This window comes from Apteryx rowi, unplaced genomic scaffold, assembly GCF_003343035.1.
Source record: "Apteryx rowi isolate R43461 unplaced genomic scaffold, aptRow1 scaffold_899, whole genome shotgun sequence".
Classification (NCBI taxonomy): Eukaryota; Metazoa; Chordata; class Aves; order Apterygiformes; family Apterygidae; genus Apteryx; species Apteryx rowi.
In genome coordinates, this window is record NW_020451203.1 from 165,718 (window position 1) to 185,481 (window position 19,764).

The 19,764-nt window shown below is 36.9% G+C and overlaps 1 protein-coding gene and 1 long non-coding RNA gene across 8 annotated transcripts in view; one reads left to right on the forward strand and one right to left on the reverse strand.

Moving 5' to 3' along the window:
• TNFAIP8 (TNF alpha induced protein 8) overlaps positions 1 to 10,151 on the forward strand; it is a 65,084-nt gene extending 54,933 nt beyond the window's left edge. For 5 of the 7 annotated variants that reach the window (XM_026091098.1, XM_026091102.1, XM_026091099.1 and 2 more), the window contains exon 2: positions 8,296 to 10,151. In XM_026091098.1, the coding sequence (XP_025946883.1) occupies positions 8,296 to 8,861 (566 nt within the window). In that variant the 3' untranslated portion in view covers positions 8,862 to 10,151. Of the gene's footprint in view, positions 1 to 5,254; positions 5,520 to 8,295 lie in introns of those variants that run through there. The other 2 variants (XM_026091097.1, XM_026091101.1) reach the window with 2 other exon arrangements.
• Positions 8,947 to 19,483, reverse strand: LOC112978043. The gene is made up of 2 exons (XR_003257733.1): positions 19,357 to 19,483; positions 8,947 to 15,948 (listed from the first exon to the last, which is right to left on the reverse strand). It is a non-coding gene; the product is annotated as an uncharacterized LOC112978043 (long non-coding RNA).
• Between the last annotated feature and the right edge of the window lie 281 nt (positions 19,484 to 19,764).

The window sequence follows — 19,764 nt, forward strand, 5'->3', positions numbered from 1 at the left end:
AGCCAGAAGCTCTTCTGTTCTATGTCCTGTGCCCACAGCTAAGCTTTTGGTTTTGTGTGAAGACATTCTTTTAGCAGGGTTGGTCATAAAACAATTAGATACCTGTCTTTTTTTTTTTTTTTACTTTTGATAAAACATTCAATTTTAATGGCCAATTATTTTTATCACAAGTGCTATTTGGGTTAGGGAGCTTGGTGCTGTTGGCTTGCTGCACAGTCTGTGTGTTTTTAAGGCTAGACAAAAGACTGCAGTATCTGGGTTGCATTTGCTTATTTTGAAGGAATAACCTTGAAATGAAAATGAAAAGATTTGTGCAGCATTACTGTTGAGTATGCATGGACACCTGGTAGATACAGAGGAACCTGATGTAGCCCTGAAATGGCCAACAGCTGAAATACATGGGCTTTATATTTAATATCACAGCACCTGTTGCTACATTCCAGCAAGGGTAACAAATGGTAGCAAAGGAGTGAAATACCAAATTTAGTTCATGACCCTACTCTGCGTGACTGTCATTTTCTCTGTTAAATATCCAATATATTTTAATAAATGCTTCTGTAAGAGCAGTCATCAGAAGTATATGGAAAGAGGTTAAAATCTTAATTTTCTTATTAAAGCTGTACTGTTAGTTTAAAAAAAAATACATAGGCTTGAGGAAAAGGGCTTTTAAGAAGGCTTTTTAAGTTTCTAAATCAGCTACAGTATGTATCATGTGATGCAGAGGGTGGCTGTGGGAAGCAGAGGCATGTAAAACCAGAATAACTTGTTGGCACAAACCACTCTCATGGGACTGTGAAACTCAAAGAAGAAACGAAGAAATTTTATTTTCAGGGTTTTTTTTGTTGTTGGTGGTGTTTTTTTGCAACTGGGAAGTGACTTTTTTCTGTTGGTCAAATTTTGGGACGTTTTAATATTGTAAAGGTACAAATTAAATAGTAAAATCAGGAACATACATAACAAATATAGTGTGACTTCTCCAGGACTTTATTAAATAAGAAAGGTGTTCCCAATGGTGTTTGGTAGCTTTTCTTTACCTTGTTCTCTGCTGCTGAATGTGTGTTCCCTTTCAGTATGAGTATGCAGATTAGGTATACTGTATATTCCAAAAATTGCTTGATTAACCAGATTTTTTTCCAAAATTGCTTGATCATCCATTGCTGCAGAGTGACTTCCAGCTCCAGAGCTGACTTCCAAATCCAGTTAGCCTGTTCATGCAGTATTTGCCATGTGTTAGGCATGGCTTCAGAATGGTTGTTTTTTCCTTTGAAGATCTTCCAATGTGAATGTTAAAATTAGTACACATTGCTTGACTAATTAACATTCTTATATTGTGCTTAGTTGGTAAAGATGATGGTGAGTGAGAATTTAGTACAATCTACTGTGCCTATTAAGAGAAATATAGACAAAAGTTATTTACCTTTATGAACATATATTTTGTATGCATTGAAAACTTCAGATCAGTTTTCTAGTCAAAATTGATACTCATGTATAAATCTCCCTTTTCAAAAATAAGTTGCCAAGTAAAATATTTGCTCTTCAAATGAGGAGCATATGTACCTGAAGTGAATAAAGACAGATGTATGTGGAAGAAATGAGTACTATGCAGGCCTTTTGCTTTTCTAAGAGTGTCAAAACAGAGGGCAGGGCGGCAAGTTATGAATTACAGTTCAGAGTCTAGGCCCCCTGTAATTCAAAATAGATCCACGTTTGGGAGAGAAAGGTGGTGTTACCAGTGTCCTGCCTTTTCAGCTGGTATTGGGAAAGAGGGAAGCTGAAAGGAAAGACTGGATTCGCCTCCTGACGTTTTTTTGTATCACGATCAGATGTTTCTCTAACTAACTAAAGTTCAAACACAGCTATTGCTTTTAAGGCAGGAAATAAACCAGGGAACTCTTACGCTGCTGTGGCAGATGGAAAAGTCAAGAGTCCTCTGACTTTACTCTGTGAAGGAAGATCATAGCTGTAGAAATCCCTGTATGTCCCACAAGCTGTTAGAGTGTTACCTGAAATACTGCTGTGGAAAATATTCATTGGTGAGTTTCGCTTCTTCTGATACGTTTTTCTCCTTTTGAAAAGTAGTGCTTCTTTTTTTTCTTATTTCCCTTAACTGTGTTGTATTCCTTTTCTCCTTCTGCACATAGCTGTCTGCCCTCTGGGTTTTCTGTTCTTTGATGCTCCTTGCCTAAGCCATCTGCCCTTCTCCCAGTCTTTGACTTGGTAAACTCTGTGGCTGCCTTGGTCTCTCCTCACTCTTGCCATCAGCCAGCTTAGGAGTCAGAGTCCCTCTGTCTGAAGTTCAAGAGTGAAAGCTGTCAGAGCTGTCTGCTCTAGCATGTCTCGTACAAGCTTCATCAGCTTTTGAAAAGCCAACACATGAAGAAACACTCACAATTACAAAGACTAGCAATTTTCTGAAGTGGCTGTTTGGGGACTGCTGCATTTTTGGAGTAATTTTTACATTCCAAGGACTTTATTTGTGCTTTTAAAAAGTTATATTTAACATGTCTTTTACCTAAGAAAGCTCTGAAGCACTTCAGTACAGATTAGAATCAAAGCACTGAGTCTTTTGGGGGAAAAAAAACTCTTTGAAAACGTGACTCATTCCATCAGATGGTGATTAAGAAGAAGCTACAAATCATGGTGGCAGTTAGAAAAATCAGCTTACTTTATTTATATCTGAAGAATGTATAGTCCATGCTCTACCACTCATTTTTTAAATCTTTTATGTAATTAATACACTGTGAAAATTGTGACAGCTCTGCTAGTACCAAAGGTTTATGACTCCATTTCTGCTTATTATATACTTCAGGAGCTGTTCCTTTACTGATGCTAGCTCTTGCGGTTTATCATGGTTTGAGCTTTACCTTACTGAAGTCATATATTTATATGTGAAGTCATGTATTTATATGTCTCAATGTATTTATTTTTTTAATATTTCTAGCCTTTATCCTTCTCGAAAACAAATATAGCCCTGTAAAGACCCAGAAAACAGAGAGTGCAAGAAGATATCAAAATTCAGCAGTTTTCTAATCTCTTGATTTTCAGGTGCTCTCACAGTTTTGGAAGGGCATGACTCATGGTCACAAATACTTGGAAATGAGTATTGTCAATCCCACTTGGTTTCAAGTTGCCTCCCTCTGAGGGAACGATGCTCTGTCTCTCACTCCACGAGTGTGACTGAACATGAGAATCTAAGCATGTGCACAGACTTGTAGCTTTAGCTTTAACCCACAGTTTATACAGAGGCAAACACACTTGTCCACACAGGAAGCCAGACAGGAAATCAGTTGCCACATTTCTCAAAACTCTGTGATACAGTCTTTTAAATCATGCATAAAGTGCTCAGTTGGTGCTGGATCTTTTCTCCTAATCCTCTGTATGTATTCTTTGTATCCTTACCCCAAAATCCCTTTCATTTTTTGATCTTGCACTCTACAGTGGGCAAGCTTACTCTGCAGGTACTAGTGACAGTTAGTACGTGGTATGTCAATCATTAAAACGAGAGCTCAGTCTCACATTGCAATGTTATCATTAATGGCTTCATAGTCAAATTTCCTCTTCAGCCAAGGCTGTTATATTAAAGTATCATGAGTATATACCAGAAATGGAACCTGCATCAAAAAATTTAACTCTCGAGTTGTCCATAGAATTTAAGGTGGTTCACTGGAAGTTTCTACTGGATGCTTTTCTTCAGGTTTGTCTTTATTACAAGCCTAAAAATACTCAAAGACAATTTTATCAATATACATTCGATTGAATACACAAACTTGACTGTATGTACTATTGATTGTACCAGTGATTGTTACCTTGGGGGGGGAGGACAAAAACATTCTGCCTTGGTTTGGGGTACTGAAATTATCTGATTCAATTTTTTTCAAATACATTCAGTTTTAGTTTAAATGTAGTTGAGAAATAGGATATTTGGCAATAAGCATTTGCCACAGTAAGTAGGGAAGTGTACTGGCTTTGATGCCAGGAATAATGAGCATCACAGCCATAAGTAAGAGCCTTGTTGTACTTTTATACCAGTCTCCTCCTGAGAGCTTACTGATCCAGAATTCTCAGTTTTCACTGAAAGTTCACACTTTCTACACAGTTAAAGATTTGAGGAAAACATTTCTAAGGTAAATATTCTGGGGAAAATGTATCGAAAAAGGGGCATGTCCAGTATTGATTTACTTCAATGCATAAAATACAAAACTAATACTAAACACCTGCTGTTGTTTGCAAAAAACAAAAACAAACTAACAAACAAAAAAAACCCAAGCATCATAATTAATAGGCTCCCAACTTTCACAGAAATTGGCCTCTAGTAACTAACTGGCTTGTCTTCTAAATTGTAAATAAATGAGAAGACTTTTCAGATGTCCCTGATATCCCTAAGGTCCCATCAATTTCTGAGTGACAGAGGGAGGATTCCTCCCTGAGAGCCTTTCACCTGAGACTGCATTCCTCTGCAGAGGGGTGGCTCCACTGAACATAATCATGGCAGTGAACCAGAAATGTTTATGTGTATTGATTGTACAGGAAATGACATCCCATTGATTTCAAAGGGGTATACAGCAATATAATATTTAAAAGTGAAATGTAAAACTGCATAGAAAACAAACAGGGGTTATAAAGAGGAATCATGAGGAAAAACTATCTATGAGATGTTTAAAATTAGCTGTATTACCTGCCCAAATTCTGAGGCTTCTGCAGGCCACCAGAGAAATGGCGTTATTTCAGGATGGAAACTGTCAGTGAAATAGGTGTACTCAGAGATTTGTATATATTGATCATCCACTGTAACCCCTCCTAAATGGTGACTACATGTGAGCAGCACCTATGAAAATCAGACTGCTCTAATCAGTTGTCTGAATGTGGATTTACATGCTTATTTTTAGGTGCTTGCATTTGAAATTTTAGTCAGAGCTTTTAAACTGGACGCGTGACTGTTCTCACGTTCAGAACTGGGGATTAATGAAGCATACAGCTGACAGCAGCCCCTGTCTGTTATTTTATGATCTGCTAATCAGACATTTCAAATATAGGCGAGTCTCCTGYTCTTGGCATTTGCAGATATTGGGTTAATATTTTAACCTCTTCTTAACAAGTACCAGGCCCTATCAAGTTGCAGAACCTTTCTTCTCCCTCCATTTCTGCTGTTTCAGTTGTCAGTTAGCAGTAACGGCTATTGGTGTTACATTGCTTGCTCAGCAATGCAATTTCCTTTAAGCACTCTTTTCAAGGAAGTGAAACCACTGCAATGTATTTTTGCATTTTGAGGTGCCAAAGTAAAATGAAGCATTTCAGACGGAAGAGAAAGGTAGCTGAGAAAAGTTGCTGTTATGGAGAGAGGAAAAAAAACATCTTAACTCTGTGATAGGTTCCGATGGTGTTTCAAAGTGTACGATAAAGTATGTGCTAGATTTAGCTGAACAAGCAAGCAGCAGGCTTCACGTAGCATATTTTGTATCTATACGTGAAACGTGTTTCTGCTATTGGCATTAGTAATTGCAATTCCTTTTGACGAGCAAGTAAGTAATAATTTTACTCTTTTAAAGGAAATATTATGTTTTTTTGGAGTTCTAGACGCTCGGTGCTTAAACTCAGTTTTATTGAAGCAATTGGCTGTAAAATAACATTGTAGCTCTTTTTTGTTATCAGTAATGAGAAAAAATCTGTTTATAACAAAATACAAACAATTTGCAAATGTCTTTTTTTGGATTGACTGACAGACAGAGGTATGAAATTCATGGATTTAACAATTAAATTAGAACACATGTAATAATACAGAGAAAATGAAGCTGACTCGTGTTGTATTGCTAAGTAGAGAGAAAATAGGCCATGCTGCATAGTGTCAAAACTTGAACAATTTTTAGAAATGCCATTAAGAGTTTCATACTTTTTGTAAGTGAGCAACTCCTGTTTTGCTTTGCAATGATAATTACGTGCGGCGCTCCGCTTTGTCTAATCTTAAATCATGTAATGAAAGTTATTTTAGTATTGAAAAACTGTCATATTTTGGTGTTGGAAAAACTGTCAAATTTTGGATTGCTTAAAATTGGTACTTCGTCTATTGCTATGTGGAAATTGTTAGCACGAATTTTGGGTGTTTGCGTGACTTGTTGGAGGCAGGTTGTACTGATCCTGTTCAATTATAAAGTATCATTCTTTGTGATGTAGTTAGCATTTTATAATAAGAGTACCCACAGCATCTTAGAAAAGAACCTTTTACAATATGTATATATATATACAGTATTGTGCTTTGTTCACAACTTTATGGAAGATATTTTGAAACACAGTGACTGTTCTTAGGAGAATACAAATGCCTGTATATCTTTGTGGAATGTCAGAAAGGAGATATCATGAGAGAGTAGTAAATTGGAAGGCTTTAAGAAATAAAAGAACAATTGATATTCCTACGGGGGGGGGGGGATTGGAAACTTCTAAGTTTTGTGGTTCTAGTTCTTTTTATATTAAACAGACATAACTCATACAGCTAATGTTTACGTGTAGATCTTTATAAAACATTGGCTATTGAGTTCTAGTGTTTGACCACCCTTTGAAATATTCTGATTAGGTTTTTTTGAATAATAACAGATACAGTTTTATATTTAAAAACTGAAATATTGAATCAAGTATCTTCAGTTCAGACTGCCTACTTAGCATCTTTAACTTCTTCCCAGATCGATGTGGTTTAGAAACGTGTCTGTCTTGTGATCTTGAGTGCTATCCCTAAAATAGTTGACAGTGGGTTCTTTGGTTTTTGAATGTCCACGTGTAGTAAAAATTTAAAAAGATATGCTATTTTAAAAAAGTGTGCTCAAACAATTAATGCTTCAAAACAAAATATAGGTATGAACTAAAAGACTTGAGAGAGAATCCTTTTTGAAAATTTGCCAGATCACAGAAAAAAAGCATATTAAAAAATTTCTCAAAGGTACTGTTGAAGGCTAAGTACAGATTTGTATCTCACTCATCCTTCAGGACAAGTTTCTTTTTCTTTGCTGGAAACCTAGAGACACCCTGGATTTTAAGACACCCAGTTGCCCAAATACAAACAGCTAATAGGAAGTTTTTTCCAAGTTCAGAGACTTAACTGTATGGCATCTGCAGAGTTTGTTTTCATTAAAAGAGAAAAAAATGTTTCCAGCCCCTGTGTTTGCAAAGAAAACCTTCCATATGTGAAATAAATATAAACAGATGAAGGGTTCCCTGCAGCCTGTTTGAGACTCTGAGAAAGCTGCAGCCATCTCCCAGACCATTCAATATGGAAATTTTGAGTTCACATGTGACCTACTGGAAAAGGTTACGAGAACGTGCTGTAAGTAATTGTCACTGATAATAGAACACGGGCGGTAAAATTTCACAAAAGAAGTTTCTGAAGGAATGCTTGAGGGTTTTTTAGTATTTGAATACCTTACAAAGACTGGAACCAGTTATTGGGTATATTGATGCAAACTAGCATAGTTTTGGAGGTAGAAACCTGCTCTACAATTTACTTTAATGATCAGAAAAGGATTCCTTAATGAGGTCATGCTAACAAGTGTAACGGTAATCCCCAGACTATTCATTTTGGCTACCTCTCCAGTGAGTATAGGACATAGAAGGGTTTATATATACCACTTTTGCTCTGGAAACTAGCATCTTCAGATTGCATCCAGAGAATCTCAGTATTGTGTGCTGACAGAGGACTGGCTCACTCTCTCTCTATATGTATATATACATACACGTGGGATCTGAATTCACTGATCCTGTAGAATGTTTAGAAGGAAAAGATTTACAGTAGTTGATGTACTGAATTACTATTTCTAGCTGAGTAACACTGGCAATTGCCATGACTTTGGGACAGTCATGGTTGCTCGGTTCCTTTAGTTTTCAGTTCTTAGCTATTCCCATGGAAAATATTAAAATGATTTTGCCAAGTTAGCTGGTTTCAGATTTCATTATGAATATGAAAATCAGATCAAACTTAGGCGTTATCTGATCAATTAGAGCAGATTTATTGCCTCAGACAGAAATCCCACYGATCCATATATAATTATTTTAAGCTATTTTTTGAGCATCTTCTGTTTATATTTCTTTTGTTCTCCCAAGCTTAAAACAGTATAAAAGAATATAAACCTAAAGACAACAAAGTTTTAGGCTTAGAAAAGACAGGTTTTTCTGCAGCTATATACAGTAAGTTTACATTATTTTTGTGGAAATTACTAGGAGAGAGATGAGTGGATAGACATGGAAATATTCCTCACCTTACTCTCTGCATTATGTCTGTGATGAAGTATTGACTGCATTTTTTTTTTTCCCCAGTGGCCACAGATGTCTTCAATTCCAAAAGTTTGGCCATTCAGGCCCAGAAGAAGATCCTTGGAAAAATGGTGTCCAAATCAATAGCAACTACTTTGATAGATGACACAAGCAGTGATGTTTTAGATGAGCTCTACCGAGTGACAAAGGAATACACACAAAATAAAAAGGAAGCAGAGAAGATCATTAAAAACCTCATTAAAATAGTCCTCAAATTGGCAATTCTCTACAGGAACAACCAATTTAATCAGGATGAAATAGCCTTGATGGAGAAATTCAAGAAGAAAGTTCATCAGCTGGCTAAGACCGTGGTCAGTTTCCATCAGGTGGATTATACCTTTGACAGGAATTTTTTGTCCAAACTGTTAAATGATTGTAGAGAGCTACTTCATCAAATCATTCAGCGTCACCTAACTGCAAAATCACATGGACGTGTCAACAATGTGTTTGATCACTTCTCTGATTGTGAATTTTTGGCTGCCTTGTACAATCCTTTTGGACCTTATAAACTCCATTTGCAGAAACTTTGTGATGGTGTCAACAAAATGCTAGATGAAGGGAACATATAAGTACTTGGATTAAAGTTGACTGCCCATGTATTATTTGTAGATGGAACACTGCTGATTTATGAAGGAATAAGGGAGCAAGCAAAAGGTTTTTGTTGTTGTTGTTTTTTAAGACAAGTATTTCAAAAAGATCTTTATTAAATTGATTCCTTATCATCAGCTATCTATTGCTATTCACAGTCCACCTGGAAGAAAGTCTGCACATGAAATTGTCTTACTGTGCCTTGCCCATGGAAACAGCTGGATAAAGACAATAAAATAGAACTGTCCAAGTAGAGCAAGACACAAGACTCTTGCAAGATAACTACATGAAACAAAATAATGTGTTGCCAGACAATCCAAACCTTGTCTCTTTCATTTACAGAAATGTTTCTAAACTATCAGTCCAATATTGTTGGTAACAGACTATCATGGTGATGGTACATTCTGTAATTTCTTTGACTTACTTGTAAAATATATATTTGATTCATTTATAGTCTATATGCTCTCTGAACAGATCACAGCTTCCTAGTGCTGCCCTTATGAACCATTCAGTTTTTGAATACTCAGATCAGTGATGCTGTCCCATAAAGTCTGAACTGGCTTGTTCGTCTGCAGGCCAGTGATGAAAGCTGTTTATGTCTGCCTACCAAGTGATCCTTACAGATTTACACAGATGCCTGTTTCCTTTGATTATTTCAGGAATGATAACCTACAGTAAAACAGCCTGACTGGGAAAAAGTATTCCCTAGAAAACATCTGCGGTACATAATTTTAAACTCTGCATATAAAATTGAAAGGTAAAACACAGTGACTTATCTATGCAATTTACTATGATATTTTTCTAATATGTCTTTATTGCTTTGAAAAGGTGTGGGTCAGTGTATTTTATACATTAGGCTGATGTGTATAATGATGTGAATTCAGAAAGCTTAAGCATCTGAAAATAAATTCCAAGCCAGTTTGCTTTGTGTATAATGAATCTAGAAACAGAAATTAATTTTGTCCTTGGGTTACATGCTATTTAACTAATGGAAAAGTGTCATCTTGAATCACTCCCCCCCCCTCCCCCCACCCCTCACCCATCTTTTTTTCCCTCTTCTCTCTGCCTTGCCCTCAAGGAAAAAAATGTGACTTTCTAGACACTGTACTGTGCTTAAAAGCATGAAGTTCATACATTTCAAACATCTGAAGACTTTTTGTTAGGAAGCCTATAAAGAATTTGCAGTTTATTTAATTGCCAATGTTTCTGCTGTTTGCTGTGTCTTTTTGTTTTAATGAGTAAACCAAAGAATATTTGCACTACAAACTTTTCAAGTTTTTTTTTTTTCTGCTGCTTTTAAATTACAAAGAGCAAACCTGGCCTGTGTTGGCAACCAAAGCGGTACAGCCTCTGTCCGATGTCTTCAGCATTACCTGTGACTTTTCTAGAGTGAAAGTTCACTTTTATTCATATTCATTCAGTCACTAGATTCTGAATGTGCCAAGAAAGGAACCAAAAATGTGCTGGAGAAATGTGTGTTCAAAGTATCAACTCATTTTATACAAGCCACTAGTGTCCAGCAAAGAGGAAAAGATGAATGCACTATTATCCTGGAGCAATTAGGAACTGATGTAATGACAGTGCACCAGAATTTGTCCAGAGTTTAGAATACTCATTTGTTAGCTGATGGAATATCAGCAAGATCCCTTTTCTTGTTTTACTTAAAAAAGAATAAATACATTGCCCTTTTGTCAGTCAGAATTAAGTTATAGTAATGCAACATCATGAAGAAATCTCACAAATCATATAGTATATAGTTTCTGACTCATTAGCCCCACATGCTCTTTTTCTTTTCCCACCTGGAAAGAGAAAGTTACCTGTTCTTGCTTTCCCAGGCTTTCTGGGAAAAGACCTTGACTTTTAGAAACTGCAGATCTCTTCTTTGAAAATCCCATTTCCAAATCGTATACTGATCTACAAAATAGCACAATTTGAATGAATGCTGCTAAGTTATTGAAAGGACAGGGCATCTCATTGATTTAGAACCAGACATACTATACAAATTTGCTGTGTAAACTATTAAACATTTGCTTCAACCATGATCCAAAGTATTTTGATTGCTCAAATTCATATTTTCTCAGGGACAAAAATTGCTTGCATACTTTTTGTATATTGTTTACAGACACCTACTTAAATGTATATGAGTAATTGTAGTCGAAGTGTCTTTATTTTGAGACATTCAATAACTTGGTATTCCATTGCATTATCTAGCCATATGTATACTTTATAGAAAAAGTGAAAAGTGCTTTTTGAAAAGTGATTATAAACATAAAAACTTGACAACTATGAGAAATTACATTTAGCTCACAATCTAGTCATTTTCTGAGATACTGTAAAAATAGTTTTTATCTGGTATTCCTTTTCAAACACAAAGAAGCAATTTCTTTGATTAAAGGAAATAATTCTACAGGATTTCTAAAGACCTACTTTTGTAAGTAAATGACATAACACTTAAACTAAGCTGTAAAATTTTGCAGTTCATTTATTTTTCCTGCAGCACACACAGATACTGGCTTTAATTATCAAATTTCAGAAATAAATTGACAGCAGTTTTCCTTGTAGTATACTTGTAGTTGTATTAAAGCATCAGTCCTTTAGCACAAATGTGATTTATCCTAAATCCATAGTCTTTGTCTAGCTGAATTTAAAAATGAAAAGGTAACAGCAGTACTGTTTAATTATGGATAGAATAATGCCCCTTCGTGTATGCAGTAAAACTGATACAACACTGTTTTAATAGGGGGCAAATGACAGAAATTCTTAAAATACTAAAATCTACTCATCATGGATTGATTTTACAATAGACTTTAAATCTCAGTATCGTAGACGTTTCAGATTTGTAATGCCCTTCTAATGTTTAGTTAATCATTAGTGCTTGATGCCATCAAAATGTATGTTGTTGAAGTTGTGGAAGTTAAAACTATGTTATAACCTTTTAGAGGAGTTGCAAAGTGATAAGTAAGACCTTGGATACATTTTGCAATGTGCATCAAACAACTATAGTCTCAGCTGTACAAAGAAAACAAGATACAGGGATGTTATCATGGTCATTTCCTGTGTGTCATCTTAGCAGGGCTTCATCAGAACTTTTGACCAACCCTTAATTATGTTTGTATGTATGTGTGTATATGCGTAGACAAGCAAAAACAAACAATCAGGTAAGTTATGAGCATTATTCTTGCCATAAAACTCTCTTAAGATTTATTTCCATTTAGAAGGTTCAGAGATTACTAGCAGGAGTCTGGAAGCTTTCAGCAATTGGGGCTTAATCTTAAAAAACATTCAACCTCTCCCTTAAAGCAAATTCCTGTAAAATAAGGGAAAGAGCAGATAGTCTATTGTTTTTCCCCATCTCTCCCTAAAAACATTGCATTATCCCAAGGAAGTAACAAACTGTTTTTGATGCTAATTGGCTTCAGTTCCTTTCCAGCCACTTGTATCCACTTGCGTACCATTTATAATGTGACTAAAGGTAAACTGGAATTCTCCATGTAAGTGTTAAAGGGACCTCAACATGCTTGTTTTAATGGTCCAGCAGAGAAGAGAGTCGGCACTGTCCTCAGAAGTCCCTCACAAAAATGACTGTTATGAGGAGGGGGAAGCTGAGCAGAATAAGCTCATCAGTCAGCTGGTCTCCTGCTACCAGGGCTTTTCTGTTGCCTTACATGCTTTTCCTGGTTTATTCCTTCCCTATCCTTGTTGCCCGGAGGAGAACAGTATGATGGAATATGTTACTCTTCACTTAATTGAAGAAACAGCCCTAAATACCAATTTCCTGTGTTTCTGCAATGTAATTTGAAATCTGAAGGAATAATCTACATCTTGATTTAGTTGTCAGTGCTGTTTTGTATATAATCTCTATCCTCATCAGTATAGTAAGCATTCAACATTGATTTCAGTATACGTACCTCTGAAACTTTTTAGAACAAATATAGTGCTTTTGTATACATTCCAGAGGGTATACTTTAGCATGAGCATGAAATGAAGACTCCAGTTTGCATAACCATTTGCAAAGAAAACTTCTTGTTACAACTGTTTTTCATTGAGATTTGGGCAGGTCAGCCAGCATTCACAGTTAAGAGGCAAACATCTGTGCTCTGCATAAAACAAACTTAATTGTCAAAGGAGATTACAGTCGTCCAGAAAATTTCCATGGTATCTTATTTCTGTGATTTCCCTCATAGATGAAACTTCTTTTGGGAGAACAAAGTTCACTATCATTAAAAAAAACAAAACAAGAAAAAAAAACTACCAAAAACCACACTGTGGCTACTACTTGGACAATTTATTCAGGCTATGTAATGCAGTTGTTATTTTCAGTTTTACTAAAAAATAATTCTTGCATTTGTTCTTAAAAAGAAAAAAGTTCTCAAAAACTAATTCATACTAATGAACTAATTCATTACTAATGTATTAGTGCTGGAGTTTGCAGAAATTACATTGTAACCTTGACATTCATACCTAAAGTATCATACATTTTAGTTTATGATGTGATTTATTTTCCTTCTGTGAAAATGTACAAGCAGTATCCCATTACAGGCTCTAAGAGTTAGCTCTGTTACAGGATTGCTTCATCTGTATCACAAATCAAGGTTTCTTAATGTTTAAACCACAAAGTGCTGAAGTGACCTGTCTTTTCTTAGTACTCGGTTTTAACAATTATAGTTCTGGTTTCCAATTTTAAAGCTGATGCTTATGGGTAGGACTTTCCTGAATCAAGATCAGCCTTTTCTTGCAAGTTTGGGAAATACAGGAGCTGAAAAATAACTTCTGCCAATCTGTAAATTTCTACTTGCTATCACTGCATACTGGTTTCTGGAGAAACATCCCTCAGGGCATTTCTTCTATTAGGGAGCATGTGGGAAAGAGGCAGCTCGTAGCTTTGGGATGGCCCATAATTGCCACAGTATCGAGCAAAAAAGCAGACTGTAATAATGAAGAATAATAGAGTCAGGATACAAGCTACTTGCCCAATTTTCCCAAGCAACCGAAACCTGTTTGCTATTTGTTTTCTCCCCTGTGGGAAAGTCTTGCTGTGGTAGGTGGAGGACAAAGGTGGAGCTTCCTACAGTTACTGTGATTTAGATAAAAATTACTTTTGCCATGACACATAAGATCTTCCACTTTCTACTTTTAAATCCTAACACTGGATTTTAAAATCACACTTCCTATTGGCTTCATGACAAAATAACTCCTATGTCAGTTTCTAGTAAATATCTGGATTTAAAAGTGTTTTTATTATGCACATAAATATAAGCTGAAATGAAGTAAAAGCCAGTCTGACTTCTGTGGAATCTATTATTTAGCAGTTATCCAACCTTAAATGTAGCTATAGGTGGCCTGGTGCACCGACTCTTTCTTGCTAAATATCTGGGATTTTCTTCAGTACAAAGAAATTTCTTGATGGGTATAATTCTGAAGAGAATAATTTCTGAGAGAAAATTGTTGGCTTTTCATCCTCTTGTTCTCCAGTCTTTCCTGGCTGTTCTTCAGAGTATCTGCTCTGCCAGTCTTTAAACATGGCAATTTAGAGCTCTGCATTTGCAACAGCCTTTGTGGAGTATTTTGTATTGAGTTTCTCATAGTTTTATGCTTGATTGTTCTGGCCAAGCACAGTAAGCAGAGGATGAAAAATATTGTTACATTTAGGTCACATGATGTTTTTAATACAGAAAGTATGATGGCATAGATAAAACAAATCAGCCCAAATAAGACCCATGTTATGACACCTACCCTTCTGTTCTTGCATGGGAATGGCAATGCATCAGTTCTACTCCATTATGGAATAGTGTTGAATAATTATTTGGTTTTCTTGAGCAGAATTTAGTCATCTTTCATTTGAAGAGTCTATTCCAGTAATTCCAGTAGCTGAGCTTGGCTTGGTTCTTGAAGAGAGAGTTCCCTGGCTGTTGATACTCCAATCCACTACCGTTAATTTAAGAATTCCTGTGACATGACAGTCTTTCCTCAGCCCAGAAATGCTTAGCTGGTGATCTCAATTTACTTTATTGTCTGGACTTGAGATACTGTGGGGTTTTTTTGCTTTCTTTGTTTGAGGTTTTGTTTTGTGGGGAGCCAAGATCTACAACTGTGTGTTATCTGCTAGGTCTGCTAAGAGATTGCAGACATAGAATAGATTGAGGCAGCACTTTTTGCTGGGGTAGGAGGTGGGGGGAAACAACTGCATTGGTCCAGCAACATGACATGAGATCAGCTGTTACTTTTCAGAAAGCTGGTTTCATCTTGCAAGGATCTTGATAATTCAGCAACAGAAAAATGATGTCATTCTTGGAACTAAAGTGAGTCTCTTCGCCCATCTCAAAAGTTATCTCAGTTACAGACGGCTTACCTTGCTTTCAATGGTATGGACACTCCCAAAGGTACATTTGCTGTGCCATCACAAGATGACCTATTAGGGAGAAGGAGTGGAAAGGAAAGCTCAGCACTTCTCTGGGAGAAAGGGCTTTGATCAGACACTGATACTTCATATGGTTGCCTTGTCACCTTCACTGTGATAAGTCTATTGCCTACAGTATGCAAAGAACATTTTTTAGTTATCTGGCTAAGTAAGGTGATGTGCTCAAGCTTATAGTTCCAGTATGCTATGACACTGCATACTACAGTTTATCCCAAAGCTGGAACTGAATTCATATGATAAAATACAGTAACAGGGAAGGACACCCCTTACAAAATAGTACTGATGAAAAGTAGTCTCTGCTACAGTTAAGACTTCAGAGAACCTTGGATGGGGAATTCAGGCTTCCTGCCTCATTCCTAATTGGTAAGGCAAGTGCCAGAGAGGAATCATGGCTACTAACCTAGAGGAGGAAGAGGTATTCCTGTCATTAAACAGTTGACTGGCTGTTCTCTGTCTATTCATCTTGCTTCTCAATTAGTGGGCTATTCCATACTTGTACTCTTGACTACAATTGCTCTTCAGGTTGGGAAGGAATTCTTACCACAGAATAGAGTTGATCTGAACCCGTGGTGCTTGGCTTTCCTTTGAATAGTGGAGGTGGCTGGGATGGAAGCTGGTGGAGTGGGTATTCTTGAGAGACAGGTAGAGATCTGCCATATATTTGGGGGGAAAGAATTTATGTCTGCTGTTGGGCACAGAAAAAGCTTCTTAATATTATAATTTACTGAGCTATTGATTGGACAGGATTAAGAACTCCAGAATGTACGTAGCGGCAGCATGAGAGAAGAGGCCATTTTATGAGGTACAGCTTAAAAGGAGCTTATCTTTTATGCACATTTTTTTGTTCAGTAAAGGAGCTGCCTGGATTTATTATAACAGCACAGCCTCTTGAAACTTTTTCCTGTTCTAAAGCTTGATATGGCCATTAACCAAGGAAGCCACTGTACTGAATCAGTCTTTTCAGGAGGGATTTCAAGTCTTCCATCTATTCAGTATAGATTCAGTTAATTTGTAGAATCTATGTACCCATAATTTGGTAGTAATGCCAATATATATCTGATTTCCAGAGAATGCAACATATGGTTATTTGCTAATCTCTTTACCTGTTATTTTAGTCCATGTGTTTTTATTCTCCTATTTCACCTACAAGGAGACTAAGTTAATGGATTTTTACTAAGGGCACATTTAGGATGAAATGGAATAGTTGCGTTATGAGAGCAACACCATAACCTTTTCCTGGCACATCCCTAACTTCTCTCCACAGGATGTATTTTCAAAGCTGTTAATGAGATGTGCACACGCAACTAGTTTCTGCTTAATGGGTTTGTTCTGCTAGTGTATCGTAACATACCAGCTCAGCAGTCCACCAAGCCCCAACTGACCCATGGCTTCAGTCTCCCTTAAAACTTGAGTCTCTCATGTATTTAAATGGTGTTCCATAGTGCTCTGCCTGTGCCCTCAGCATGGCTTTTCCAATTAATTGTGTGGTATATGCGACAAATGCCAAAATTCATGTTTCTTGCCAAAACAGGGATATCAGAGACCTCCTATGACGTGGGTTGTTGACAAAAGCTATAAAAATGTTTGCAATTACAATTGGTTCACAAGAATATGTTCACTGCTAACTGCACAACATGCTGCTCTTCAACATCAGATCAGGAAAGTTGCTTTTCAAGTTCTGATGGTGACAAACAATAGATTAAATGGCAAGAAAAAAAAATCTACTTACTGATTAATGTAGGCTCCCATAAAAGAATGCAAGAGAAGGCAAGTTAGAACAGAAATAATACTATTTGCCATTTCTGCAGATGAGGGAATAAATACAACAATCACTATATGCTAGCTGAAGAACTCTCCAGTAGGGGTTTATGTCCCATAAAATTGTATACCTAGTCTAAACAGTTTTCTTTGACCACTTTTACTGAGAGATCACAGATGGGGTGAAGTGGGCCATACAAGTGGTTTGTATGAGATAAACTTTTGTGACCAGCTAAGGGCTGAGTCATTTCATCCACCTCTCTGCCCTGGCAGGCAGTGGATGACTGCAGAGAGAGAGAAAATGGAGGCAATGACTGCACTGAGTGAGGCCTTTTTGGTCACAGCAGAAGATGCTAAATTAAAGACCCCAGGGACTTTTAAAGCGCTATGGCTGATGTCATGTGTGGAGAGGTACCATCTGGTGTAGGCCGTGCTTTCGTACAGTTCGATAGAACGGTGCCACAATTTTTAACATATGCAGACTGGATTCAATTTCTAGATGCAGGACGTGGTAAGAAGCATCTGGTTTCCCCCTTCCCTCACATTTGTGAAGAAATTGTTCCCAGTGAATAGGCCTCTACAAACTTCTGTGAGCAGAACCATTTAGAAAGCAAATTAAGCTCTTGAAAATGAGCCTTATAACCCAAACATATCTTTTAGCAATATTAAAAAATATACATTGAATAAGAGCAAGTCATTCAATTCTTTTACTCCCCCCCCACATACACATTATTTCAAAGGTGGCCACAGTCTATAGCTGTACACAGCTGATATTTTGGATGGGATTAAAAGCACAGTAGCACAGTACCCACAATATATACAACTCCAGCTTAAAAAAAAAGGCAAAATCAAAAAATGTATCTAACATGTTTGTGGAATGAGTGATTTTAGAACACACTGCAAGTTTATTTTGGTGCACAACATGAAAACTCACTTTTTTTAAAAAAGAACTCACTGCTGTAGACATTGAAGCATAACTAAAGAAAACAATTCTTCTACTCAGTGTTACAGGATAATATCTGTTTTTTTTTCTGCAAATTTTTCCTGGTCTAAAAAGCCTGCTATGTCAGTAAAAGAGGTAATGATAGATTCATGCTGGTTAACACTGTTCACTAAGAGACAAAATAAAGTACATTTGGTCTTCCTTTTTGACTCACTTATTTCATTACCAGTTTCAACCACTTTAAAGCCTGTCTAGCTGAGTATGGAACCTGGATATCCTGCTATTCATCTCCTATTATGATTCATTCATTTAAAAGTCAGTTTGACACTTGCTATTGATTTGTGGCTCGACATCCACTACATCCAAGTTTCCAGCTAATACCACCTCACAGGGGTTAATGGTGGTGGTGTTTTCTGCTTATACCTTGTTTCAGATTGATGCAATTATCTTCTGATACTTCTATGACTTTTGGAACAAATCACTTCCAACTGTTAGGAGAACCCTTCAAATTCCTTTGTATTTTGAGTGGCTGTTTGTATCTTTTTACAAGGACAAGTTTCACCTGAACATAAAATATTAAAATGACATATTTTCACTTCAGTGCACTTTCTGTTTTGTTTTCCAGAAAAAAATTCTGTTGAGGAAACTATGCAATTTGATTTATTGTTTTCAAGTGTGACCTCTTTGCTAATTCTGATCACAGTCTGTGTACCAAATTGAGGCAGCTGTAAAAGATCCTGAGTTGTTAACAAGGTGTGTTAGCCACCTAAAGGACAAATTATGCTAGGGCGGTACCTCTGGGCCTGATTTCACTTGCAGCATGTAACCACTGGCTTCCAGGCAAATTAAAAATTAGAGTCCTTTCCTTGAATAGACTATGATCTAAACTGACAGGGCACAGAAGAAGTTAGGACCCTAAAGGACAGAGCTGAAATGGTGTGTTCAAGATCATACAAGAGCCCAGAAGCAGCACCGAAAACCTAAACCAAGTTTTCCTAGGACACAGTCTATAGCTATGGACACAGAACTATGCTGCTTCTATGCTATGAGGGATTATGCAAATCAAGCTGATGGTGTAAGGATGACTAGGTTAGTTCCTGTCTAAGTGTCTGAGTATTTCCAGTCAGAACTAGATGTTTCCAGAAATGTAAGCAGAGTTGACTAAGATGGGTGTTTATGTTGTTAGGTTGCATGCATTCTCCTAACAAATTACATCCTAAAATTACTGGACATTACAGAAACAAAACCCCAGAACCCCTAATAAAAACGTGGGTGTGAATGAGGGTATATAACACTCAGCAGATAACACATTAGCTATGTACTGCATCAGTGTAAGTCTGTCCTCTGTGTACTGTACCTTTAAAGGTAAGATGTTTGTCATGCTTTTCCTGCTGGGTAGGGCTGCGGGGCCAGCCAGACTGCTCCTGCAGGAGGGGGCACCGCTCTTTTTCTGGGAGACTTCCCTCACTTCTGCCAAGTGGAAGTGTTGTCTGTCAGTGTAGAAGTAATAACGAAAATATTAAGCATTGTGGATGAGGTAGAACCAAAGCACACAGAAGATTAAGAACCCAATCTGTTACTTCCTCAGAGCAATCACAAACTAATTTATAGCTCTGTCCTACTCAGACAGGAAACAGCCTCTTTGTACTGTCAAGTGTACAGAGCCAAGAACGTTCTCTATGTAATATAAAGCTAATTGTACTTGTCTTTTCATTGTAGGAAAATTTGGTCTTGTGTTGAGCTGTATTAAAATGAAAGAGGCTAT